The 26853-nt window shown below is 49.4% G+C and overlaps 1 protein-coding gene across 1 annotated transcript in view; it reads right to left on the bottom strand.

Annotated features, from left to right (window-relative positions):
- HNRNPU (heterogeneous nuclear ribonucleoprotein U) overlaps window positions 1–26853 on the bottom strand; it is a 157881-nt gene that overhangs the window by 81645 nt on the left and 49383 nt on the right. The window contains exons 10-11 of the mRNA XM_029593953.1: window positions 12219–12387; window positions 7473–7751 (exon numbers count right to left, since the gene is read on the bottom strand). Of these exons, the coding sequence (XP_029449813.1) occupies window positions 7473–7751; window positions 12219–12387 (448 nt within the window). The remainder of the gene's footprint in view (window positions 1–7472; window positions 7752–12218; window positions 12388–26853) is intronic.

Below are 26853 nucleotides of genomic sequence, written 5' to 3'. Positions count from 1 at the left end.
CACAAGCAGACTGTGATACATTGCAGGAGGACCTTGCAAGACTTGAAGATTGGGCATCCAAATAGCAGATGAAATTTAATGTGGACAAGTGCAAGGTGATGCATATAGGGAAAAATAACCGTTGCTGTAGTTACACGATGTTAGGTTCCATATTAGGAGCTACCACCCAGGAAAAAGATCTAGGCATCATAGTGGATAATACTTTAAAATAGTCAGCTCAGTGTGCTGCAGCAGTCAAAAAAGCAAATAGAATGTTAGGAATTATTAGGAAGGGAATGGTTAATAGAGCGGAAAATGTCAGAATGCCTCTAATAATCGCTCCATGGTGAGACACACCTTGAATACTGTGTACAATTCTGGTCGCCACATCTCAAAAAAGATATAGTTGCGATGGAGAAGGTACAGAGAAGGGCAACCAAAATGATAAAGGGGATGGAACAGCTTCCCTATGAGCAAAGGCTGAAGAGATTAGGGCTGTTCAGCTTGGAGAAGAGACGGCTGAGGAGGGATATGATAGAGGTCTTTAAGATCATGAGAGGTCTTGAACGAGTAGATGTGACTCGGTTATTTTCACTTTCGAATAATAGAAGAACTAGGGGGCATTCCATGAAGTTAGCAAGTAGCACATTTAAGACTAATCGGAGAAAATTCTCTCTCACTCAACGCACAATAAAGCTCTGAAATTTGTTGCCAGAGGATGTGGTTAGTGCAGTTAGTGTAGCTGGGTTCAAAAAAGGTTTGGATAAGTTCTTGGAGAAGTCCATTAATGGCTATTAATCAATTTTACTTAGGGAATAGCCACTGCTATTAATTGCATCAGTAGCATGGGATCTTCTTAGTATTTGGGTACGTGCCAGGTTCTTGTGGCCTGGTTTTGGCCTCTGTTGGAAACAGGATGCTGGGCTTGATGGACCCTTGGTCTGACCCAGCATGGCTATTTCTTATGTTCTTATGTATAACTGCACTGGTTACCGATTAAGCAACGAATTGAATACAAGTCGCTATGTATTTTATTTAAATCTATAAACAAACTGCTGAGATTACTTACCTGATAATCTCCTTTTCCTTAGTGTAGACAGATGGACTCAGAACAAGTGGGTATAGTGTGCTCGTGCTAGCAGTTGGAGACAGATCTGACGTCAGCAGGGGTACATATACCCCCACAGGAAGTGAAGCAACTCAGTAATCTTCCTTGCAAAAGCTGTTATGGATATATGTGTACTGACGATCAATGAATTAGTGAAACAGGATTCCCCTGACCGATTGATGGTAGCTGGAGACCGCCAGCGCTTCCAACCGGAAGGCGTCGACACCTGGTAGAGTGGATGCTCTTATGTAAGAAAATGACATGGCTTACACCTTGAATTGGTGAAACCCATGTACACTGGCAGCCGGGCGGGATGCTGAGTCCATCTGACTACACTAAGCAAAACGAGATTATCAGGTAAGTAATCTCAACATTTCCTAGCGTGTAGCCAGATGGACTCAGAACAAGTGGGATGTACAAAAGCTTTACTCCCGGACTGGGCGAGAGGCTGCCTGAGGACCGCGTAGGACTGCCCTCGCAAATGCTGTGTCCTCCCTGGCCTGGACATCCAGACGGTAAAATCTAGAAAAGGTATGGAGGGAGGACCATGTCGCCGCCTTACAAATTTCTGCGGGCGACAGCATCCCAGATTCTGCCCAAGATGCTGCTTGCGCTCTGGTGGAATGAGCCTTGACCTGTAGAGGTGGTGACTTCCCGGCCTCTACGTAGGCCACTCTGATAACTTCTTTGATCCAGCGGGCTACGGTGGGCCGAGAGGCCGCTTCCCCTTGCTTCTTCCCGCTGTGAAGGACGAACAGATGGTCCGTCTTTCGTACTGCTTCTGTCTTTTCCAGGTATCTGGGTAGCAATCTGCCGATGTCGAGATGGCGTAGCAAACGCCCTTCTCCTGATTTCTTCAAACCCGCCGTTGTTGGCAAAGATATGGTTTGATTGAGGTGAAATTGTGAGACTACTTTAGGTAAGAAAGAGGGAACTGTGTGAAGATGGATAGCCTCCGGAGTGATTCTCAGAAAGGGATCACGGCAGGATAGTGCTTGTAGCTCTGAGATGCGGCGTGCGGAACCCACTGCCAGCAAGAACACCATCTTCAAAGTTAGCGAACGGAGAGACAGGCCCCGAAGGGGTCTGAAGGTGGATCCTGCGAGGAAATCCAAAACTATGTTGAGGTTCCACAGGGGCACTGGCCACTTCAGTGGCGGACGAATGTGCTTGACTCCTTTCAGGAAGCGGGAAACATCTGGGTGCGTGGCAATGGACTTGCCATCCCTCCTGGGACCGTAGCAAGACAGCGCAGCCACCTGAACCTTGATGGAGCTTAGGGAGAGACCCTTCTGAAGCCCATCCTGCAGGAAATCCAGAACAATAGGGATTGTGGTCGCATGTGGATTGGTGCCATGAGTGTCGCACCAGGCTTCAAATACTCTCCAGATCCTTATGTAGGTGAGGGATGTGGAAAACTTGTGAGCTCGGAGGAGTGTATCTATCACCGGCTCCGAGTAACCTCTTTTCTTCAGTCTAGCCCTCTCAATGGCCAGACCGTAAGAGAGAATTGAGCCGGATCCTCGTGGAGGATGGGACCTTGACGTAGCAGGTCCCTGAGAGGAGGCAGGGGAAGAGGCTCCCCTGTCAGTAGTCTTCTAATGTCCACGTACCAGGGTCTTCTTGGCCAGTCTGGTGCCACTAGAAGAACTAGGCCTCTGTGCCTCTGAATCTTGTGTATAAGGGCGCCCAGCAGGGGCCACGGAGGAAAGGCGTATATAGCAGGGTCCCTGGAGGCCATGGCTGAACCAGGGCGTCGATCCCGTGAGAGAACGGATCTGGCTTGCGGCTGAAGTATCTGGGTACTTGAGCATTGGACCTGTCCGCCAGTAAGTCCATGTCCGGAGTCCCCCACTGATCCACAATCATCTGGAAGGCTGTGGGGGACAGCTGCCATTCTCCTGGACTTAGGCTTTCCCTGCTGAGAAAGTCTGCCGTGGTGTTGTCCCTTCCGGCAATGTGGACGGCGGAGATGTCTTGGAGATTCGCCTCTGCCCAAGCCATCAGCAGGGCTATCTCTAGGGACACCTGTTGGCTTCTGGTTCCGCCCTGTCGGTTGATGTATGCCACTGTGGTGGCGTTGTCGGACATCAACTGCTCTGTTCCTCAGTCTGTGAGCAAATCGCAGGCAGGCTAATCGGACTGCCCGTGCCTCTAGGCGGTTGATGTTCCACCCCGACTCTTCTCTGTTCCACTGCCCTTGGGCGGTGAGCTCTTCGCAGTGTGCTCCCCATCCGCTCAGGCTGGCATCTGTGGTGAACAGAGTCCACGTGGGGGAGGACATCTTCGACCCCCTGCTCGTGTGGTCGGACTGCAACCACCACCGTAGCTGGGTCTGCAGTCTGGCTGGTAGAGGTAGATGCACGGAGTAATTCCGGAAGAGAGGGCTCCATCGAGAGAGGAGGGAGCGTTGTAGTGGTCTCATATGGGCCCGCGCCCAGGGTACCACTTCCAGGGTGGATGCCATGAGACCGAGAACCTGCAGATAGTCCCAAGCTATGGGCCGGCTGGCTGCCATCAAGGACCGTAGACGTGTCTGGAGTTTTAACCTTCTCTTGGTAGTGAGGCTGACTTAGTCTGCCTGGGTGTCGAACTGGACTCCCAGGTATTCTAGTGATTGGGAAGGCTGTAGGCAGCTCTTGTTTAGGTTGACCACCCATCCCAAGCTTTCCAGCAGGGAGATCACTCTGTTGGTTGCCCGATGGCTCTCCTCTCGGGATTTCGCCCGAATCAGCCAATCGTCTACGTAGGGATGGACAAGGATTCCTTCCCGTCTGAGCGCTGCTGCCACCGCTACGATCACCTTGGTGAAGGTCCGCGGCGCCGTGGCTAACCCGAAGGGCAAAGCCCGGAATTGGAAGTGTCGTCCCAGAACCTTGAAGCGTAGATAGCGCTGATGATCCCGATGGATCGGGATATGCAGGTAGGCTTCTGATAAGTCTAAGTCTGTGAGGAATTCTCCTGGCTGTACTGCGGTCTTGACTGAGCGCAGAGTTTCCATGCGAAACCTCGGGACCCTTAAGTATCGATTGACTGACTTGAGGTCCAATACGGGCCGGAAAGTGCCCTCTTTCTTGGGTACCATGAAATAAATGGAATAGTGCCCAGAATCCATTTCCCATGCAGGTACTGGGATTATAGCTTTCAAGGACAGGAGCCTCGCCAGGGTAGCTTCCAATGCTGCCTTCTTGTGGATTGGACACGGAGATTCCACAAACCTGTCCGGAGGGATGTGATGGAAGTCCAGATAATACCCCTCTCGGATGATGGCGAGGACCCACTGGTCCGACGTAATCTCGACCCATCTGGGGTAGAAGAGGGTTAACCTGCCCCCTATGGCTTCGACCCCTGGATGGATCGGCTGATTCTCATTGTGGGGTGCGGCCGGGGCCCGAACCCGAGCCGGCTCCCCTCTTGTGCGCTTGGTCCGAAAGGACTGGTTCCTGGCCTGAGGACGAGGTGCCTGGTAGCGACTCCTATAGGGAGTGACACGTTGGGAGCTTCTACCTCTGGAGGGCCTCGGAAAGGTGCGCTGGTTCCTCTTGGACCTGTCTTCCAGCAGTCGAGGTACTGGAGAGGCACCCCATGTGCTGGCCAGTTTATCTAGGTCGTTGCCGAACAGAAGAGACCCCTTGAACGGCATTCTAGTGAGACGTGTCTTACAAGGAGCGTCGGCTGACCAGTTCCGTATCCAGAACTGCCGCCTGGCTGCTACTGAGGATGAGACCCCCTTGGCTGTCATACGGACTAGGTCGGAGGCGGCATCCGTAAGGAACGAGAGAGCTGACTACAATGTCTGCTGCCGGCACATTGTTCCTGACCTGTGACAAACAGGAACGCGTTACCACTGTGCAGCAGGTTGCGATTCGCAAAGACAGAGCTGCCACCTCAAAGGTTTGTTTCAGGATGGCGTCCAGACGCCGGTCATGAGCCTCCTTGAGGGCTGCCCCCCCCCCACTGGAATGGTAGTGCGCTTGACCACAGCGCTAACCAAGGCGTCCACCTTAGGGCACGCCAGCATATCCTTGATTGCCGGGTCCAGGGGGTACATGCCGGACAGGGCCCGACCCCCTTTGAATGAGGCCTCTGGCGCATTCCACTCCAGATCGATCAGCTGTTGCGCCGCTTGCAGGAAGGGAAAATGGCGGACTGTGGGATGAAGACCCTCCAGCAGGGGGTTCTGTGTAGATGCCTCCATGGTGCTGGGGCCTGGAATAGCCAACTCCGTCAGGCACTGAGAGACCAGGTCGGAGAGATCCTCCTTGGGAAAGAACCGCCTCATAGTTCGATATGGCTCTATCCCCGAGGGAAGATCCCCCTCCTCGGGGGGTTCGGACTCGTCCTCTGAGACATCAGGGTCCGCAGGAGCCAGACTGCCCGGAGGCGGGTGCCCGCGGTAAGGGCGAGAAGGTCCGGGGACAGGGGCAGCAGGGCCTGGACGGGAAGCCTACTGCATCTGTACAAAGGCGTGAATCCCCTTAAATAAGTCCACCCAGGAAATGGAAGCGGTCTCTAGCTGTCGGGGTACCAAGTCCCCCGGAATTCCTGGCTGTTCAGGACGCCCCGCTAAATCCGGGGTGGCCCCTGGGGAACTGTCGGTAAACCTCGTTTGAGACTGGTCCTGGCCCGGGGCTCCCACGGCCTCCTCACATTGGGCACAAAGGGAGTCTGGCTCCTTGCTCTGCGTGACTCTAAGCTGGCACGCTGAGCACAGGCCAAGAGATTTCACACCGGAGTCAGGAGGTGCCGCCTCTGGAAACGCCGGGGCGTTCAAGTGTTCCATCGCGTCTTGCGAATGCAGGGCGCCGCATATACGATATGCCAATATGTGCTTAATAATATGCGTTCAGCACTATGCGCTCAATAATTTACAATATGCACTCAAGAATATGCGCTCAGCACTATGCGCTCAATAATATACAATATGCGCTCAAGAATATGCGTTCAGCACTATGCGCTCAACGTTGTGCGCCTATCCGTGGGCGCTCAATACCTTAACAAGGCAGACACAATGGCGACCTCCGCGGCGTGTCGCCTACCGGCAACGCCACCGATCCTCGTACCTCTGAGACCAAAAGAAAGAGATGTACGCCTTACCTGATCTTCGGCGCTTCCCGGCTGTAACCCGGGCGGTCTCCGGCTGTGGGGGGAGAGGGGAAATACCTTCACCGCCGCGCTCGAGGAAGTGCACCCGCTGCCTCTAAGCCGCTGAACTCGTCTCGCTCGGGGCTAAGTCCACGCCGGGACCGAGGCGCCTCTCAGCCAGGCCCGAGCCCTTCTCGCTCGGGGCTAGATCCCTGCCGCAATTCGGCCACCGGACCGAGGCCTAGACCTCCGAGGGATCGCGGAAATCACCTCGGGAAACTCAACTGGGGGGAGGGACCTGAGGGTATCACCGCAGGAGTGCGGGGCTCGTCTTCTGGTATCTTCTTAGAAATTTAGAAAGTCGAAAGAAGAAAGTAGATTTGGAAAACACGCTCAGCGAGCGTGCAGGAGCTCCAAACTGCTAGCACGAGCACACTATACCCACTTGTTCTGAGTCCATCTGGCTACACGCTAGGAAATGAATGGTTAAATGCATTATTGCGCCTTCACACTCCACAAAGGAATTTGCGCTCTGCAAATGTTTGTTATCAATTCCATCAATTAAAACCGCACACTTGGCAGAGGTCAGAGAATGGGCAATCTCAGTTGCAGGACCCAAACTGTGGAACTCATTACCCAAAGAATTAAGATTACAAAAGGACTAACATTTTTAAAAAACTGAAAACTTTATTATTTAAAAATGCATATGAGCTAACGGCAGAGCAATAATCAATATGACTGTGCGAGCAATACTCCCTTATTCTGGCTATTTTGATGCGCTTAAAGCTATAATATCTGGCTTGTGTGTTTTTATATTCTCTCATTTTATTTTAATATATTGGTTTTTTTATCTTATTTTATTTTTATTTCTCAAGTTTAAGTCTATATTTTTACCATATTAGTTAAAATATTTGTATTTTATTTTGAATTTAATTTTATTATGTAGCAAATAATGTTTTATTGAGATCAATTTTTAAAATTTGTTTTTATTGTAATATTATATAGGTTTTTCTATATGATTGAGTGCACACCGTTGAGACTGCTTCAGATTGACAGTATATAAAACAAATAAAATAAATAAATATTTAGGGTGACGTCAAGCTTTGAAACCTGGCTGTCTCCATCTGCTAGCAGGGGAGCACATAACCCATTGGTCCCAAGTCCATCTGGCTACACGCTAGGAAATAAGGAATTAGTATAAGGGAAAATGATCTTGATTATATAATAACTTCACAAGCTTGGCAAGTCTTGCTGTTTTAAGACTACTGTTTTCTCAAGGCATCATGGTAACTAAGCTCACCTCCACCTCGGAAGTTGCTGCCACGCATGTTGTATCCTCCACCACCACGGCCCCTGTGCCCACTGCTGCCACCGCCGCCGCCACCACCTCTATTGAACTGGTTTTTGCCACTTTTCTTATTATTCTTCTTGGATCCAGTGTTCTGCTTCTTCTCTGGTGGAAGGGCCTTTTTGCTTTCCTCTTTATACTGCTCCAAGAGCTTCTGGGCCTCTTCTTTCTGCAGTTCCACATAGATTATTTCATCAAAGCACTCCCCCTTATCAGGCAGTGTGAAGTTCCCTGTGCACCAGAAAGAAATAAGACAGACACACAAATAAGAAAACAGACAGGCAGTTTTCCTGACAAGGCAAATTGACAACAGCTGCCAGTCACAGCAAACTGAAGACTTCAATGTTAAATTGTGAATATGATAAACAAGCCCTTATTGCATAAGCAGGGATAAATTAACCTATGCTTTACATGCCTGGAATATTCTTACCTGCTAATTTTTGTTCCTGTAGTACCACAGATTAGTCCAGACTCCTGGGTTTTGCCTCCCTGCCAGCAGATGGAGACAGAGAAAGTTTTACTGATACTGCTATTTTACCATATGTGCCACCTGCAGTTCCTCAGTATTAGTCTGTATTCAAGCCAGAATGAGAACAAACTACCCAAAACCAGTAAAACTCTTCAACTAAATCTTATTTAAAATAACCCTGTTTTACATATTATAAAAGCAAAACACTCTCCCCACTCTACCAATCGGGTGGGTTCTGGACTGATCTGTGGTACACTACAGGAATGAAAATTAGCAGGTAAGAACCAATTTTCCTTTTCCTGAATGTACCCAGACTAGTAAAGACTTCTGGGATGTACCAACGCTCCCTACTCAGGGCAGGACCTGGAGAGTCTGGCTTGCAGGACACCTTTGCCAAAGATGGGAAAACCACATCCTCCACATCTAGCCTATAGTGCCTTTCAAAAGTACGTAGCGATTTCTAGGTCACTGCTTTACAAATCTCCTGCAGAGAAACTAGTTGAACCTCTGCCCACAACACTGCCTGAGAACCCGTAGAATGAGCACTCAGGCCCTCAGGAACCAGGCGACCCTTAGTAATGTAAGTGGATCCAATAGCTTCCTTAAGCCATCGTGGAATAGTAGCCTTAGATGCCTTCAAACTTCTTTCACCCTCTCCATAGAACAAAGATAATCCGACTTCTGGAAGTCAATCACCTTGAAATCTCAACAAGGCTCTCCTCTCATCTAACAACAGGAGCTCCCTCGCATGAAGAGTGGAGGCATCCAACTCAGGAAAAGCTGGAAACTCCATTGTCCGATTCACGTGAAATGCAGAGACCACCTTAGGTAAAAAAGAAGGTACTGTCTGCAATGAAATCCCAGAGTCCGAAATCTGAAGAAATGGATCACGGCATAAATTTCTTTGAACCGAACAAATGGCCACAAGGAAAACAACCTCAAGAGTAGCATCACATAAGCCTCTAAGGACCAAATTAAGATTCCAAGATGGACATACTTTCCGCACGGATGGACGCAAATTCTTCATCCCCCGAAGAAACCAAACTACATCTGGGTGAGCTGATAAAGTAGAGACCTCTACTTTGCCTCGAAGACAACCCAGAGCTGCCACTGCACCTTAAGCGAGCTCAGAGACAACCCTTTGACTAAACCTTCTTGCTTAAAAGACAAAATGTCAGCCACCGAGCATTTGGGAGGCTAAACAGTGTTAGAGCAGCACCAGGACGCAAAAGCTTTCCATATCCGTACGTACGAAAGATTAGTAGGATTTCCTCCTGGCCTATGGCAATGTAGCAATGACCACCCCAGGATAACCCCTACCTCTCAAATCGCCGTCTCTCAAAAGCTATGTGCCTAGACAAAAGCAAGCGGCCTGGTCTGAAAATATGGGATCCTGACAAAGAAGGCCCGCTTGTTCCTTATGTTCTACAGTTCTATGTAAAGCCCCCATCCGCTGTTGGGCAGTTCATCGTTTTATGTAAACCGGAGCGATTTGTAATTCCCACAAGAACTTCGGTATATAAAAATTAAAAATAAATAAATAAATAAATTGGTGACCGAAGCGAATCAAGCTGTCCACTGCCATGTTGATCAGGTCTGCGAACTACAGGCGACGTGGCCACTCCGGAGCCACCAACACCACATAACCTAGATGCCTCTCTATGCAATGCAATACCTTGCCATTCCGTCCTTGGCCGGTCTGCGCCCACGAAAGGGCCGGGTCCAGGTTTGTGATCGGGACGAGGGCGTCCGCGGTGTTTGCTGTCTCGTAGTGCGGAAATGGTGTTGACTGCGATACCGGCTCCTAGATGTGCTGAACGATCTCGTGGACCGTGGATGATCTTCCAGGAACTTATGGACCGCATTCTCGCCAATGTCCTTGATGATCTGGTCCAGATCTTCCCCAAACAAAAATTTCCCTTTAAACGGGAGGGATCCCAGACGCGTCTTGCAGGAGGAATCCGCCGACCAGTTGCGCAGCCAGAGGAGGCATCGAGCAGAGACCGCCGCGAACATTGACCTAGCCAGCACTCGCAGAAGATCATAGAGGGCGTCCGCCCCGTAGGCAATAACGGCCTCCAACCTGTCCGCCTGCCTTCTTTCCTCCAGTGGTAGTTCCTGAGAAGTGAGGAGCTGCTGAACCCATCTCAGGCCCGCCCTTTGAGCCAGCGAGCTACAGATAGCTGCCCGGACCCCTAGCACTGAAACCTCAAAGACTCTCTTGAGATAAACTTCCAGCTTTCGATCTTGTAGATCCCGCAGCACGGTACCCCTGGTAACTGGTATGGTCGTGCGTTTGGTGACCGCCGAGACTGCGGAGTCAACCGCCAGGACCTTGAGCAAGTCGAGAAATTCCTCAGGGAGAGGGTTTAGTTTTTCCATTGCCCTGCTGACCTTGAGAGGCTTCAGGCGAATCCCATTCCCTGGAGAGCGATTGGTGGAACATGGGATGCGTAGGAAAAGCTCTCACGGGCAGGCGGAGCCCCGCCAACATGGGGGTCCCCCTTCTTCCCTGAGATAGCTGGACCAGGCGGGTCTAAGGGAGCCTCAATATCCAGTTCATGTAGAATGTGCGGTATCAGACTCTCCAACTCATCCCTATGGAAAATACGCAAAACCCTCGGATCGTCTCCTTCCATCTGGTCCGCCATGAGTGGATCATCTAGGGTAGGGTCTGCCTGTAGAACTGCCCCCTCCCCCGGGGGAAGCATCGTCGCAGGCTTGGGGGCCCCTGTGGAATGCCCCCCCGGAGTATCTAGTCCCTGGGGGTTTGCCCAGGGACTTGGGAGGAGGGGGTCCTGGAGTAGGATCCGGTGGCTGTGGCAGTCTGGCTAAATATGCGTTGTGCATGAGAAGCACAAAATCAGTGGTAAAGGCAGGGGGGCCCGGGGAAGCCTATCTGAAGGATCCCCCGTGGGAGGACCCAAATCCAGTGGAGGGACCGGGGCAAGAACCGGTGGCAAAGGCGGGAAATTCACTTCGGACTTGTCCTCAGACGTGCCCAGGTCCAGTGGTCCCTGCTCCAAGATGGCCGCCGTTCCCGCGCTCAGCAGGAACGGGGCCTGAAGCTGCCTGCCATGACGTGCCCGAGCGTGTGAAAAACAGCCTCCTGCTGGCCACGAGGTACCTTTCCCACTGGGGAGGCACCCGGTACAAATCCCCTCCCTGGAAAGCCTACCCCCCCCCCCCCAGCTGTCTGCACGCCACACAAACTGCTGCCCTCGGCATGCTGGCTGGGGGAGGGGAATCCGCCCGGGATACCCCCCCGACAGTCCGGTCTTGCAGGGCCCGCCAAGGAATGCTATGTCTTGGCAGGCAGCAGCCCCGGGGAATGTGCGTCTCGGGGCCGCAGGTCAGGGCACAGCAAAGAGGGGAGGAAAAATCTTCAAACTCCCCCCCTGGCTGGAGAAAACAAGTCCTACCCTAAAACGGAGAGAAATCAAAACAACTCGCCCTGGTCGGAGAAGGACAGCAAACTAAATGAAAGAACCAGGTCTGCCTGCAAGGCTGTAAAGTCTGAAGAAAAATTTTTTTTTCAATTAACAACTTGATCCCTCTAACAACTCACTAGAGAAGACATAAGAAATAAAGAGAAAATGAACACCTAATACAGTGTACGGGGGAACAACTGTTCCCTTGTTCCTATCTGATGCAGTCAGAAAGATACTGAAGGAGACTGGTTGTACTGGCTTAAGTGGCAGCACCCTCTGAAGTTCTTGTCTGACTCCGTCTGCTGAACGGGGGACATAACCCACCATCTGGACTGATCCTGGTACGTACAGGGAAACTGAGGAACAGCAGGTGGCACACGTGGTTAAGTAGCAAAATCAGTAAAACTTTGTCTCCATCTGCTGGCAGGGAGGCAAAACCCAGGAGTCTGGACAGATCTGGATAAGTACAGGGAACAAAATGTCTGCTTAGACACAGCTGTGGTATCAACAGTAAAGTTGCTGTAGATTACAGGGAGCATTTGCAAAATCAGGAAGATAAAAACAAGAGAGAAGGCCAAGCATGGACGACGTTCAAGGTCTCAGCTCAGCTATAATTGCAGGCAACCAAGATGCACCAGTCTCATCCTCAGACAAGCCCCACAAGAGACACATCCAATCCTCAATATAAAACAAAAAAAAAAAAAATAAGGGTCTTCCCAGAAAGAAGAAAAAAAAAATGACAAGCTTGGTAATACACATGCTGCAGAGAATTCCAGGTAGCAGCCTGAGGATGCACACCTTTCATTTTAAGAACAGCATGCTCCGGGAGATCCTTCCCTTCCACCTCTGCCTTCTTCTGTGTCCGCTGCTTGTACTCTTCATCAGCTGGACATACCACAACTGCTTTGCGCTGGAAGCCTGCAAATAGGCACATTTTTCTCCGCTGAGCTGCTGCAGAAACATTAGTCTGAGGAGAAAAATTTTAAAAAGATCATTTCAGTCAGTGATGCTTTCAAACTTTTTTTTTTTTTTAAGCAGTAGCTTCCAGCAGCCCATATATACAGCTAAAGTCTGCAGGAAGACTGCAGGTAGAAATTACCCACACACTTTAGCCTGAATTTTCAAAGTGGAAGCAAGTCTGCTTTGAAAATATGTAGCTGTCCCCAGCAAGTGCATACATATATGTGAAACCACACCTTCTCTTGAGAAGTGTACATGCAAAAAAGTTACACCTAATTTGAACTTTCAAAAAACTAAAGAACACATGTAAATGTTTCTTCCCTGCCCTAATCCAATCCATGAAAACATCTACCATGAGTATGGGGGAAAAGTAGTCTAGTTATACACATACTTTTTGCACAACCCCCGGTTAATTTTCAAAAGCCAATTTCTATACAATCCAATGCTTACACACAAATTTTGAAAGTTACCTTAACATAAAACATGATGTACTAGACTCCCAACTCCCCTTTATAATCGTGTGGTGGAGTTACCCTACCATGGCAAAACAAGTTAATTAACATCCACCAACCGTGAGAGAGCTATTCCAGGTCATGTCTCCTTCCCTAAGGACCCAAACATTACCCATTGGAATGTATGGATCCAGCCTCTTATGAAGTCCTGCTGGATTAAAATGCCTACCTAATGAAATCCCTGATTTACCTTGGTAAAGATTTACAGGTTAGGTTGTGTATCCTAAAATTCATGCATATGATCCAGTAAAGGAAATTGCTTACCTGCTAATTTTTGTTCTTGTAATACCACAGATTAGTCTAAACTCCTGGGTTTTGCCTCCCTGCCAGCAGATGGAGACAGAGAAAGTTTCACAGACAATGTGCATAACCCAGTGTGCCACCTGCAGTCCCTCAGTACTGACCTGTACCCAGGCCAAGATGACAGCAACCACCATAAATTTCTAAGCAAACTTCCTCCCCTCCAATGAGCCAGAAGGTGAAGCTGCCCAAAAAACCCCCAGAAAACTCATTTCACAAACTTAACATAAGCAATTAGCATCAAAAGCCTCCAACTCCACGCTATATACAAAGTGACAGTATGAGTGGCCGACCCCCCACCCAGTAAATGGGCAGGTCTCTGCACTGATCTTTGGTTCTATAGGAACGAAAATTAGCAGGAAAGAACCAATTTTCCTTTCCTTGTATGTACCCAGATCAATCCAGACTCCTGTGATGTACCTAAGCTCCCCTTAACTTGGGTGGGATTTGGAGACTTCTGCTTGAGAACACTCAAAGCACATGGAAGCCGGAGCCCCAACATCCAAGTGATAATGCCTAGCAAAAAAAAAAAAGTGTGCAACAACTTCCCAGTAGCCACCTAGCAAATTTCATGTGGAGACACCTGTTGTGATCCAGCCCAGAAAGTCACTTGAACTCATTCAGAACGCCCCTAAATGCCCTGGCGGCAGGCACACTTTAGAAATGCAAGTTTACTCTGCTTCCTTCAGCCACCATACAACTGAAATCTTAAGACATCTTACTTCCCTTCTTTGGACTACTCCACAGTACAAAAGGGGCGAGCCGACCCACAAAAATCGGCAAGCCGACCCACAAAAATCATAAGTAGATACCTCAATAATGCATGCCTCCTATCTAAGAGTCTAAGCTCCCCTGTGTGAGGAATCCAAATCCAGAAAAATTGGAAGCTCCACTCTCCAACTAAGATGGAACACCAAGACTACCTCAGGTAGAAAAAAGAAGGCATATATAGAAAGTGATCAACATGACAGTGCCTAAAGCGCCAAAGTTCTCCTGGCTGAATAGCCACCAAAAAAAAAACCAAAACCCAAAAACCCCCCCAAAAAACACTAAGAGTCAAGACCTTAACTGTAGTTCTCTTTAGTGAGTCAAAACCGAGCCTCACACAATCTAAGAACTAGATTCAGATTCCAAGACAGACAAATGTTCCACACCTTAAGATGCAATTTCTTACCTCCTGGACGGAACCGTACAACATCCGGATGTACGGGAGAGAATATACCCTTGCAGCTTACCCTGGAAACAACCCAATATTGATACCTGGACTCTCAAAGAGAAAGGCCAGTCCCTTGACCAGAGCCTTTCAATAGAAAAGCCAAAATGTGTGACACTGCACTCCATCAACAGCAGACCAAGGCACAAAGATCCGCCAAATTCGCACATATGTCAAGGATGTAGAAGGTTGCCTAGTTTGCAGTAAGGTGGAGATAACCGCTTTAAATATCCCCTCCATTTCAGTCTCCTCTCAAAAGCGAACCTGCGAGTCAGAAGTGAGCCGCCTGACCTAAAAATATTGGGCCCTGGTGGAAAAAGTTAACCGATGTCCTAACCTCAGGGGCCCCTCTATGGCCACATTGATGAAATCTAGAAATAAGGTCAATGTGGCCACTCTGGAGCTACCAGGATCACATTGCCCAGATGTTTCTCTATCCACTGTAAGCCCTAGTCTTCCCTCCGTGCCCTCTACCGGACCAAGAAGCATCCCTCAAATCCTTGGCAGCACCAGAGCTCCAATTTCTCCCATACTGTGTTAAGAACATAAGAACATGCCATACTGGGTCAGACCAAGGGTCCATCAAGCCCAGCATCCTGTTTCCAACAGTGGCCAATCCAGGCCATAAGAACCTGGCAAGTACCCAAAAACTAAGTCTATTCCATGTTACATAATAACCACAGCTATTACTAGCAACGGTAAGTCAACTTAATTAATAGCAGGTAATGGACTTCTCGTCCAAGAACTTATCCAATCCTTTTTTAAACACAGCTATACTAACTGCACTAACTACATCCTCTGGCAACAAATTCCAGAGTTTAATTGTGCGTTGAGTGAAAAAGAACTTTCTCCGATTAGTTTTAAATGTGCTACATGCTAACTTCATGGAGTGCCCCCTAGTCTATTATCCGAAAGAGTAAAAAAACGATTCACATCTACCCGTTCTAGACCTCTCATGATTTTAAACACCTCTATCATATCCCCCCCCCCTCAGCTGTCTCTTCTCCAAGCTGAAAAGTCCTAACCTCTTTAGTCTTTCCTCATAGGGGAGCTGTTCTATTTCCCTTATTTTGGTAGCCATTCTCTGTACCTTCTCCATCGCAATTATATCTTTTTTGAGATGCGGCGACCAGAATTGTACACAGTATTCAAGGTGCAGTCTCACCATGGAGCGTTAGAGGCATTATGACATTCTCTGTTTTATTCACCATTCCCTTTCTAATAATTCCCAACATTCTGTTTGCGAGGACACACTGAACCGATGATTTCAATGTGTTATCCACTATGACGCCTAGATCTCTTTCTTGGGTAGTAGCACCTACCTAATATGGAACCTAACCATTGTGTAACTATAGCATGGGTTATTTTTCCCTATACGCATCACCTTGCACTTGTCCACATTAAATTTCATCTGCCATTTAGATGCCCAATTTTCCAGCCTCACAAGGTCTTCCTGCAATTTATCACAATCTGCTTGTGATTTAACTACTCTGAACAATTTTGTATCTGCAAATTTGATTACCTCACTTGTCGTATTTCTTTCCAGATCATTTATAAATAATATATTGAAAAGTAAGGGTCCCAGTACAGATCCCTGAGGCACTCCACTGCCCACTCCCTTCCACTGAGAAAATTGTCCATTTAATCCTACTCTGTTTCCTGTCTTTTAGCCAGTTTGTAATCCACAAAAGGACATCGCCACCTATCCCATGACTTTTTACTTTTCCTAGAAGCCTCTCATGAGGAACTTTGTCAAATGTCTTCTGAAAATCCAAGTACACAACATCTACCACTTCACCTTTATCCACATGTTTATTAACTCCTTCAAAAAAGTGAAGCAGATTTGTGAGGCAAGACTTGCCTTGGGTAAAGCCATGCTGACTTTGTTCCATTAAACCATGTCTTTCTATATGTTCTGTGATTTTGATGTTTAGAACACTTTCCACTATTTTTCCTGGCCCTGAAGTCAGGCTAACCGGTCTAAATTCCCGGATCTCCCCTGGAGCCCTTTTTAAATATGGGGGTTACATTAGCTATCCTCCAGTCTTCAGGTACAATGGATGATTTTAATGATAGGTTACAAATTTTTACTAATAGGTCTGAAATTTCATTTTTTAGTTCCTTCAGAACTCTGGGGTGTATACCATCCGATCCAGGTGATTTACTACTCTTCAGTTTATGAAACAGATCTACCACATCTTCTAGATTCACAGTGATTTGGTTCAGTCCATCTGAATCATTACCCGTGAAAACCTTCTCCAGTACGGGTACCTCCCCAACATCCTCTTCAGTAAACACCGAAGAAAAGAAATCACTTAATCTTTCCTCAATGGCCTTATCCTTCTCTAAGTGTTCTGTTCAGCTGCTATAAAACTGCGACACCTTGGTGTTCTCTTTGGTCGGGATACTCCCATTTTCCGTGACTAAAGACATCTCTGCTTCCAACAGCTCCCATTCCCTGGGGTCTAACTTTCTCAGACTGAGAAAATCCACCCGAATGTTGTTCACTCCGGTGTTGTGAGATGCTGCCAGCCACCAAGTATTGTTCTGCCAAGAAAAACTCCCAAGACTCTCGAGCCACTGCCTGATTCTTGGCTCTGCCTTAACGGTTTATGTAGACCACCGTTGTCTCATTGTCTGATAGGTTTCATACTGGATGGCCGAGTAACCTTGCCAGACAGGCAAGCAAAATGAAATCCAGCACTGTAGTCTCTAACCGATTAACAGACCATGAGGCCTCCTGTTTCAACCACTGGCCCTCTGCAGACAGATCTTGAAACACCGTCCTTCATCCGGCAAAGCTTGCATCGGTGGTGACTATTACCCAATTTGGAACCTCCAATTCCATACCACGATCAAGATGGGTGCGAGTAAGCCACCATGAAAGACTGTCCCTGTCTTCCTCCTCTAACAGAAGAGGAAGATTAAACTCTAACAATGGATTCCAGCAGGAGAGAAAAGCCCCGTGCAGAGGCTGCATATGTGTAAACACCTAATGCATTAATGCCAATGTTGATGCTATAGAACCTAGGACCTATAAATAGTCCCAGCCCCTGGATACAAAAAGTTCTAGCAGAAGCCTGATCCTACTGCAATTTCACATGCTCTCCATGAGAAACACTTGATCCACCAGTGTGTCAAACTGAGCTCCCAGGTACTCCAGAGTTTGAAAGGACTAAATAGCTCTTTGCTAGGTTCACTGCCCATCTTAGAGCCTTCAAGCGCATCAGTACCTTTTGTACTGATTGTCAGAGGCCCTCTGATTTCACACGAATGAGTCAGTCATCCAGATTTGGATGCACCAACACACCCTTCTTTTGCAATGCATCTGCCCCCACCACCATCACCTTAGTGAAAGTACATGGAGCTGTTGCCAGCCGAAGAGAAGGGATCAAAACTGAAATGTTCCCTTAGGACCATAAACCTCAAGAAACTCTGGTGCTCTGGCCTGATGGCTATGTGCAGATACACATCGGTCAAGGCAAGAGATGCCAAGAACTCTTCCTTCCGTACTACTGCTATGACACACCTCAGAGTTTCCATGTGGAATGGGAAACCTTGAGCCACATTTTTCTTCTTTAAATCCATCTTTTGAATTGGATATTTGGGGGGGGGGTGTCAGAGTCTGAGCCAACAAACTCAGCAAGACACCTCTGTGAAAAAAAAAACATAAAAACAAACCAATCTGAGCAGAGTCTGACTTGGCTCTCAATGAGACAATTTTTCCCTCTTCTAGAGGTGAGAAAGACAATTCCCGATTGGAATCCTAGCAGGTCCTGAAATCATTCCACCCAAGAGGAGGATGGATCTATATCGGCACCCATAGGCCCAACCTTGCTCTCTCCAGCCTCTCACTCTTAGGGAAGCTTTTACTCTCAGGAACAAAGGAGGAGGAGAAAGGAAAATTGGTTTTACCTGCTAACATTTGTTCCTGGAATACCACAGATCAGTCCAGACAAGTGGGTTTTGCATCCCTACCAGCAGATGGAGACAGAATAAAAACTTTTCAGACACTGCTACATAATAGAGTGCACCACCTGCAGTTCCTCAATATTGAACTATACCCAAGCCAATGTGGAGGAAAAAAAACTCTAAAACAAACTTTCCCTTCTAGGGAAAACAGAGAACCCAGGGCTGGAAACCCCTGACCTGGAGCCTTCACATACGAACAAGAAACTGAAAACAGACTAGCTCACTCAGTTCAACATATATACAAGCGGAAATCTCTGAATTCAATTGTAACCGCAACTACAACAGTTTTCTGGAAATAAGGGTATGGGTCTCTGAACTGATCTGTGGTATTCCAGGATCGAAAATTATCAGGTAAGAACCAATTTTCCTTTCCTGATCATACCCCAGATCAGTCTATACAAGTAGGATGTACCCAAACTCCCCTACACTGGGCGGGATCCCGAAAGACCCACTCTCAAGACACTTACCAAATGCCACATCCTCATATGCCCAAACATCCAGTCAGTAATGAAGGCAGACTATGTTGCAGCTCTACAGATCTCCTGAGGTGATACCAACTGATAATCCGCTCAGGAGGCAGCTTGAGTCCCAGCAGAAGGCGCCCGTAACCCTAATGGGGCCGTACATCCTTTACAAGGATAGGCAGATAAAATTGTCTCCTTTAACCAGCGAAAGATGATGGCTTTAGATTAGAGCAAAACAATTCGTGATCTTAATTGCAACAGAATCCGAAATCCAACAAAACGTTCTCTCGCCGGCATCTCCCATGACCAATTCAGAAAGGCGGGAAGCTCCGTCTGGTTCCCACAGAGAAAACTACCATCAGTAAAAAAAACCAACAAAAAAAACACACAGAACCATACGCAGCGTCACACCAACGTACAAAATCCTCAAGAAAGGATCTCTAAGTGGCGGGTTCTATTCTGGACACAACTTCTGCAATAAAGGCCGCAATTGCTTGACCCCCTTCAGAAAGCGACATCCAGATGAGAGACCAAAGACCTCCGCCGCAGCTTGCCAAAGCATACCAAGGTTGCCACCTGAACCTGGAGCAAATTATAGGCCAATCCCTTTGACAATCCCCATTGCATAAAGGCCAAGATGTGAGGGAGGTCCACCTGCAATGGATCCAGACCTTCCTCCAAAAACCAGGACTTCTAATACCTTCCACATGTATATGCTAGGAAGTAGCAGGTCTCCTAGCCTGAAAGGTGGCAATAACTGGCTCAGAATATCCTTTCAGCTGCAAGCATCTCCTCTCAAAAGTCAGGCTGCAAGAAAAAAGTGATTTGCACGATCCGAAAAGATGGGTCCTTGAAGCAGCCCTTGCAGATGAGCCAACCTGAGAGGGCTGTCTACTGTGAGATGTACCAGATCTGCGAACCACAAATGGCATGGCACTCCAGAGCAATCACTCACCCTCCACGGGTGACCCTCTATGTGAGGCAAGACGTGACCTACAAGATGCCAAGGAGGAAAATCCGTAGAGCAGGATCCGGGCGCCTCGCCTGAAGGAGAGTGGAAGTGGCCTGTTCAGAATAACCCTTCAAGCGAAAACGTCGCCTCTCAAAAGCCAAGCTGCGAGAGAGAAGTGATCCTCCCGATCCAAAAATATGGGTCCCTGCCGAAGTAGATGCGGCAGATGAGCCAGCTGCAAAGGACCCTCCAGAGCCATGTGAACCAGATCCACAAACCACAGGCAACCCTGCCCATATGGAGATCTATGCGCCGGAGAATCCAGCCGATGAGGGGCCAGGGAGGGAAGGCATAAAGAAGAATTCCCGCAGGCCAAGGGCACATCAGCGTGTCGAGACCCACCGAGCCCTGTTGTTGCCGACGGCTGAAGAAGCGTTGTGTCTTCGAATTCGCCCTTGTTACCATCAGATCTAATTGAGGCATGCCCCACCTGGCGCAAATGAGGTTCCTCGCTTCAAGAGACAGCTCCCACTCTCCTGGATCGAGCTGCTGACTGCTTAGAAGTCCGCCTGCACGTTTGCCACTCCTGCGACATGAGAAGCTGCAATTCCCTTGAGATGGTGTTCCGCCCAGGCGAAGAGTCACCGCGCCTCTAGCGCTACCACATGACTTCTCGTCCCTCCTTGCCGGTTGATGTAAGCCACCGTCGTCGCATTGTCAGAGAACACTCGTACCATTCTGCCCTGCATCCAGGGTAGAAATGCTTGTAGGGCAAGGCGAACGTCTCGAGTCGACTGATGGACCAGGATTCCTCCACTGGAGACCAGAGACCTTGGGCGGATCTGTCTGCACATACTGCTCCCCAACCAGACAGGCTGGCCTCGGTGGAGATTATCAGCCAATTAGGAGGGTCGAAGTCCACTCCCCGGCCAAGATTGTCGCGCGACAGCCACCACAACAGACTGACTCTGGAAGCAGCGGTATTGGGAGGTGGAACTGTTCCGACACCGGCCTCCATCGTGACAAAAGTGCACTTTGTAAGGGACGTAAGTGAGCGAACGCCCAGGGAACCAAATCCAAGGTGGAAGCCATGGAGCCCAGGACTTGCAGATGCCATACTGTGGGACTTTTCCTCAGCAGCAGAGCGTGGACCTGGCCTTGTAACTTTGTTAGACGATCCTCCGCCAGAAACACCTTGCCGCGCAAGGTATCGAACTGCGTTCCCAAGTAAACCAGCTTCTGGGTGGGTTCCAAGTGACTTTTTTACAAATTGATGACCCACCCGAGAAACTAAGGTGAACATCCCAGTGCGTACTGATCTCTCGCAATCCTCTCGTGACTTGGCTCGAATCAACCAGTCGTTCAGATAAGGATGGACTAAAATCCCCTCCTTGTGAAGAAAGGCCGCTACCACCATCACCTTGGTGAAAGTCCGAGGAACTGTTGCGAGACCAAACGGGAGGGCTCGAAATTGGAAGTGCTGACCACAAGACCTTGAAGCGCTGAAACCTCTGGTGACTCAGCCGGATTGGTATATGAAGATACGCCTCCGTGAGGGTCCAGGGACCCCAGAGACTCCCTTTTTCGCACCGCAGCCATTACCATCCTCAGGGTTTCCATACGAAAACGAGGGACTCTAACAACGGTTGACCTTCTGCAGATCGAGGATGGGACGAAAGGTACCTTCCTTTTTGGGAACCACAAAGTAAACAGAGTACCTTCCCCGTCCCTGCTGTGCTTCCAGAACCAGGACAATGGCTCTGAGCTAGAGAAGCCGTTTCAGGTGTCCCAAACTGCCTTGCGCTTGCTGCAAGAGACCACGCGGGACTCCACAAACACCTCCCGAACCGGAAGCGAGAACTCCAGGGCCCAGTGGTCCAAGGAAATTCTTGTCTATTCTATGTAAAAGTTGGATAATTTGTGTCCTACTGCTTCGATGATGGAATGGGTGCTCGTTGATTTCATTGGGCAGGCTTACAGGTTCCCGCACAGAGGTGTCCAGAGTCCCTTCCGGAGCGGCAACCACCGCGAAAGGACTGCTGGCGTCCCTGAGTCTGCTTAGGACCAGACGGAGCGGAATATCTGGTAGACTGAAAACGGCGAGAATTCCGAAAACAAGCCCGAAGGGGAAGAACCTTTTTGGAAGATCTTTATCTTCTGGCAACCGATTGCCCTTGGATTCCCCGAGCAGTTTAACCAGCTGATCCAGCTCCTCCCCAAAAAGGAGCTTGCCCTTGAAAGGAAGGTTACAAAGCTGGGATTTGGAGGACAAGTCCGCTGCCCAATTTCTCAACCAGAGAAGCCGATGAGCTGCCATCACGGACCGAGCCTAGGTCCAAACAAGATCGTAAAGCGCATCTGCACCATACGCAATGCCTGCTTCCAACCGGGCAACCTGCAGAGCACCCTCGCCGCCGTTCCCGGTTCTGGAACCAGCCTAGGCACGCCCTCTGCATAAGACTAGCGCAGACTGCTGCTCAAAGGCCCAAAGCGGCCACCTCAAAGACCCACTTCACCTGGATCTCCAGTTTGTGGTCTTGCATGTCTTTTAACGCGGCAGAACCCACTACGGGTATTGTGGTCTTCTTAGTGACCGCAGAGACAGCCGCGTCCACTTTTGGAATCTTCAGCAGGTCCAAAACCACCGGCGACAGCGAGTAGAGCTTCACCATCGCCCTACCAACCTTTAAACTTCCGAGAGTGCTACCATATAAGCCAGCATACCCACTATCCTTCTTCAGTAAACAGACTATCAAAGCCATAGAGAGAGAGAGGAGAATGAGGGATCAAGTAAACCATGTTATTACAACCTTGAACTGAAACTTGAACCAACCTGTGTGCAACTGCAAACTTGCAAAGAGAACTGTGAAACAGCTCCACAGGTGAATACGACAGCCATAGATACACAGAGGCGAAAGCAAGGAAGTCAAGCAGTAGATTCCAAAGATAAATCCCAAACAAGTCTGAGGGAGAGCGTCTGGACTGATCCGTGGTACTACAGGAATAAAAATTAGCAGGTAAGGAATAATTTTCTTTTCCCTGTACATACCCAGATCAGTCCAGATTGTGGGGTGTACCAAAGCTTCCCTACAATACAGGAGGCCCTTGCAAGACTGGAAGATTGGGCATCCAAATGGCAGATGAAATTTAATGTGGACAAGTGCAAGGTGTTGCATATAGGGAAAAATAACCCTTGCTGTAGTTACACGATGTTAGGTTCCATATTAGGAGCTAACACCCAGGAAAAAGATCTAGGCATCATAGTGGATAATACTTTAAAATCGTTGGCTCAGTGTGCTGCAACAGTCAAAACAGCAAACAGAATGTTAGGAATTATTAGGAAGGGAATGGTTAATAAAACGGAAAATGTCACATAATGCCTCTATATCGCTCCATGGTGAGACCGCACCTGGAATACTATGTACAATTCTGGTCACCACATTTCAAAGAAGATATAGTTGCGATGGAGAAGGTACAGAGAAGGGCAACCAGAATGATAAAGGGGATGGAACAGCTCCCCTATGAGGAAAGGCTGAAGAGGTAAGGGCTGTTCAGCTTGGAGAAGAGACGGCTGAGGGGGGATATATGATAGAGGTCTTTAAGATCATGAGAGGTCTTGAACGGGTAGATGTGAATTGGTTATTTATACTTTCAAATAATAGAAGGACTAGGGGGCATTCCATGAAGTTAGCAAGTAGTATATTTAAGACTAATCGGAGAAATTACTTTTTTACTCAACGCACAATTAAGCTCTGGAATTTGTTGCCGGAGGATGTGGTTAGTGCAGTTAGCATAGCTGGGTTCAAAAAAGGTTTGGATAAGTTCTTGGAGGAGAAGTCCATTAATGGCTATTAATCAATTTTACTTAGGGAATAGCCACTGCTATTAATTGCATCAGTTGCATGGGATCGTCTGCCTGGTTTGGCCTCTATTGGAAACAGGATGCTGGGCTTGATGGACCCTTGGTCTGACCCAGCATGGCAATTTCTATGTTCTTATGTAGGCTAGATACTTCTCCAAACCCGCTTGCAGAAAGGAGAGAATCTGAGGCACAGAGACATTCCGTGGCTGGGCTGAGTGGGCAGTGCACCACGACTCAAAAAAAACCCAAAGCTTTCCACACACGGACATAAGCGACGGAGGTGGACGTCTTCCGAGCCTGAAGGAGGGTCGAGACCACAGCCTCCGGATAACTACGGCGTCTTAGCCTGCGCCTCTCAAAAGCCAAACCGCAAGACAGAACCGATTTGCCCTGTCGAAACATTTTGGCCCTTGGCGCAGAGGTGCGGTAGATGACCTAGGCGAAGGGGCCCATCCACTGCCAGGTTGAGTAGGTCCGCGAACCATGGACGGCAGTGCCATCTCCGGAACCACCAGAATCACCCTGCCCTGGTGAACCTCGATCCTTCGTAGGACCTTGCCCACGAGGGCCACGGTGGGAACACGTAGAGGAGAAGGTGACGGGGCCACAGCAGCACTAGCGCATCCACGCCCTCTGCGGCTGAAAAAACGAGGTGCCTTCGTGTTGTGGGCTGTCGCCATGAGGTCCAGGTGAGAGATCCCCCAGCGCCGCACAAGGAGGTGCATCACCTCGGAGAGCTCCCACTCCCCAGGATCGAGACGTTGACAACTTAAGAAGTCCGCCTGAATGTTGTCCAATCCTGCGATGTGTGAGGCCGTCAACCGAGCAAGGTGTAGTTCCGCCCACTCCATGAGCTTGTCCGTTTCCAATGAGACGTGACTACTTCTTGTGCCGCCCTGGCGATTTATGTACGCCACCGTGATCGCGTTGTCAGAGAGGATCCTGACTGCCCGATGGCGAACAAGGGGAAGAAAACTCTTCAGTGCTAGTCGGACCACTCTCGTCTCCAAGTGGTTGATCAGCCACAGTGCTCGAGACTTCGTCCACTGTCCCTGCAGGGACCTTGTCTGGCAGACTGCTCCCCAACCGGAGAGACTGGCATCTGTGGTGACTATTATCCATTCTGGAATGTTCAAGGGCATTCCCTGCACCAAGTGGAGTGGGTCCAGCCACCAGAGAAAACTGTCCCCGGTGACTCATGGAAACGGAAGGATGACCAGGAACTCCCACGTCACTGCCTTCCAGTGGGAGAGCAATGCTCTCTGCAGCTGACGCATATGCGTGAAGGCCCAGGGTACCAGATCGATAGTGGATGCCATGGATCCCAGAACCTGCAGATAATCCCAAGCTGTGGGCAGAGAGACCAGAAAAGCGCTGGATCTGCGCCCTTAACGCCTGGGCCCGATCCGGCCACAGGAAGACCATGCCCACCGTGTCGAACCGCGCTCCCAGCAAGTCCAACGACTGGGACGGAGTAAGACTGCTCTTGGCATACTTGATGATCCAACTGAGGGATTGGAAGAGTTGTATCACTCTGCTGACCGCCAGATGACCCTGGCTCAAGGTTTTCGCTCGAATGAGCCAGTCATCCAGGTAAGGGTGAACAAGGATTCCCTCTCGGTGGAGAGCAGCCGGCACCACCACCATAACCTTCGTAAAGATTTGTGGGGCTGTCGCCAGACCGAAAGGAAGGGCCTGGAATTGAAAATGTTGACCTAAGATCTAGAATCTGAGGAAGCGCTGATGCGCCGTGACGATCGGAATGTGAAGGTAAGCCTCCATAAGGTCCAGAGAGGCCAGGAATTCTCCTCGATGGACTGCCGCAACGACCAAGCGCAGGGTCTCCATCCTGAAGTGAGGGACCATGAGGGACTTGTTCACAGACTTGAGATCTAGAATTGGGCGGAAAGTGCCCTCCTTCTTGGGAACCATGAAGTAGATGGAACAGTGGCCTCGTCCCACTTCTGTGGGAGGCACTCGGGCAATTGCCCCCAGAGCAAGGAGTCTGTCGAGTGTCTGGTGTATCATGAGCTGCTTTTGGGAGCTCTACAGACTGATTGACGTGGAAGGAGGTAACCACCTTGGGCAAAAAGGAGGGCACCATCTTGAGAGAGACCCCAGAATCTGAGAATCGCAGGAAGGGCTCCTGGCAAGACAACGCCTGGATCTCAGAAATTCGCCGCGCCGAGGAGATAGAGACCAAGAAAATGGCCTTAAGCGTAAGATCCTTAAGCGTAGTGTGGCGTAGAGGTTCGAAGGGAGCCACACAGAGTGCCCGAAGGACCAGATTGAGACTCCACGACGGACAAGTGGCTCGAGAGGGAGGACGAAGATGTCGAACACCCTGGAGAAACCGAACCACGTCGGGATGACTCGCAAGAGGGTGACCATCCAAGGGCCCTTGGAGAGAGCCAAGCGCCGAGACCTGAACGCGGAGCGAGCTGAATGAAAGGCCCTTAGAAAGACCCTTCTGGAGGAAAGAAAGAATCGTTGGGACCGAAGCAGAGTGGACAGAGGAGCCTGATTCCGCACAAACAGACTCAAAAACCTTCCAAACCCGTACATAGGCCAGGGAAGTAGATTGCTTCCGTGCTCGAAGGAGGGTGGAGATAACCTCTTCTTTATAACCCTTGCGCCTCAGGCGTCGCCGTTCAAAAGCCAGGCCGCTAGACAAAAGCGATCGGCCTGGTCGAAAAATACAGGTCCCTGCCGGAGAAGACTAGGTAGGTGACAGAGACGCAGGGGCCCGTCCGACGCCAGATTGACGAGATCCGAGAACCACGGTCTTCGCGGCCACTCGGGAGCTACGAGAATGACTGGACCCTGGTGGAGCTCGATTCTTCTGAGAACTTTCCCCACCAGTGGCCACGGAGGAAACACGTACAGGAGTACGCCCAACGGCCAGGACAGAGCTAGCGCGTCCACTCCCTCTGATCCGTGCTCCCTCCTGCGGCTGAAGAATCGATTGGCCTTGGCATTGTGTAGAGTCGCCATGAGATCGAGGTGAGGGGGGCCCCACCTGGTCACTATCAAAGCCATGGCTACCTCCGAGAGTTCCCACTCTCCCGGATCAAGGACTTGCCAGCTGAGGAAATCCGCTTGAATGTTCTCCTTGCCCGCAATGTGGGAAGCCACCAGGCATTGCAGATGAAGTTCCGCCCAGGAGAGGAGAAGACTCGCTTCCAGAGCTACCAGGGG

The sequence above is a fragment of the Rhinatrema bivittatum genome, chromosome 3 (genome assembly GCF_901001135.1).
Source record: "Rhinatrema bivittatum chromosome 3, aRhiBiv1.1, whole genome shotgun sequence".
NCBI lineage: Eukaryota > Metazoa > Chordata > Amphibia > Gymnophiona > Rhinatrematidae > Rhinatrema > Rhinatrema bivittatum.
This window is presented reverse-complemented; position numbering and strand designations above follow the sequence as displayed.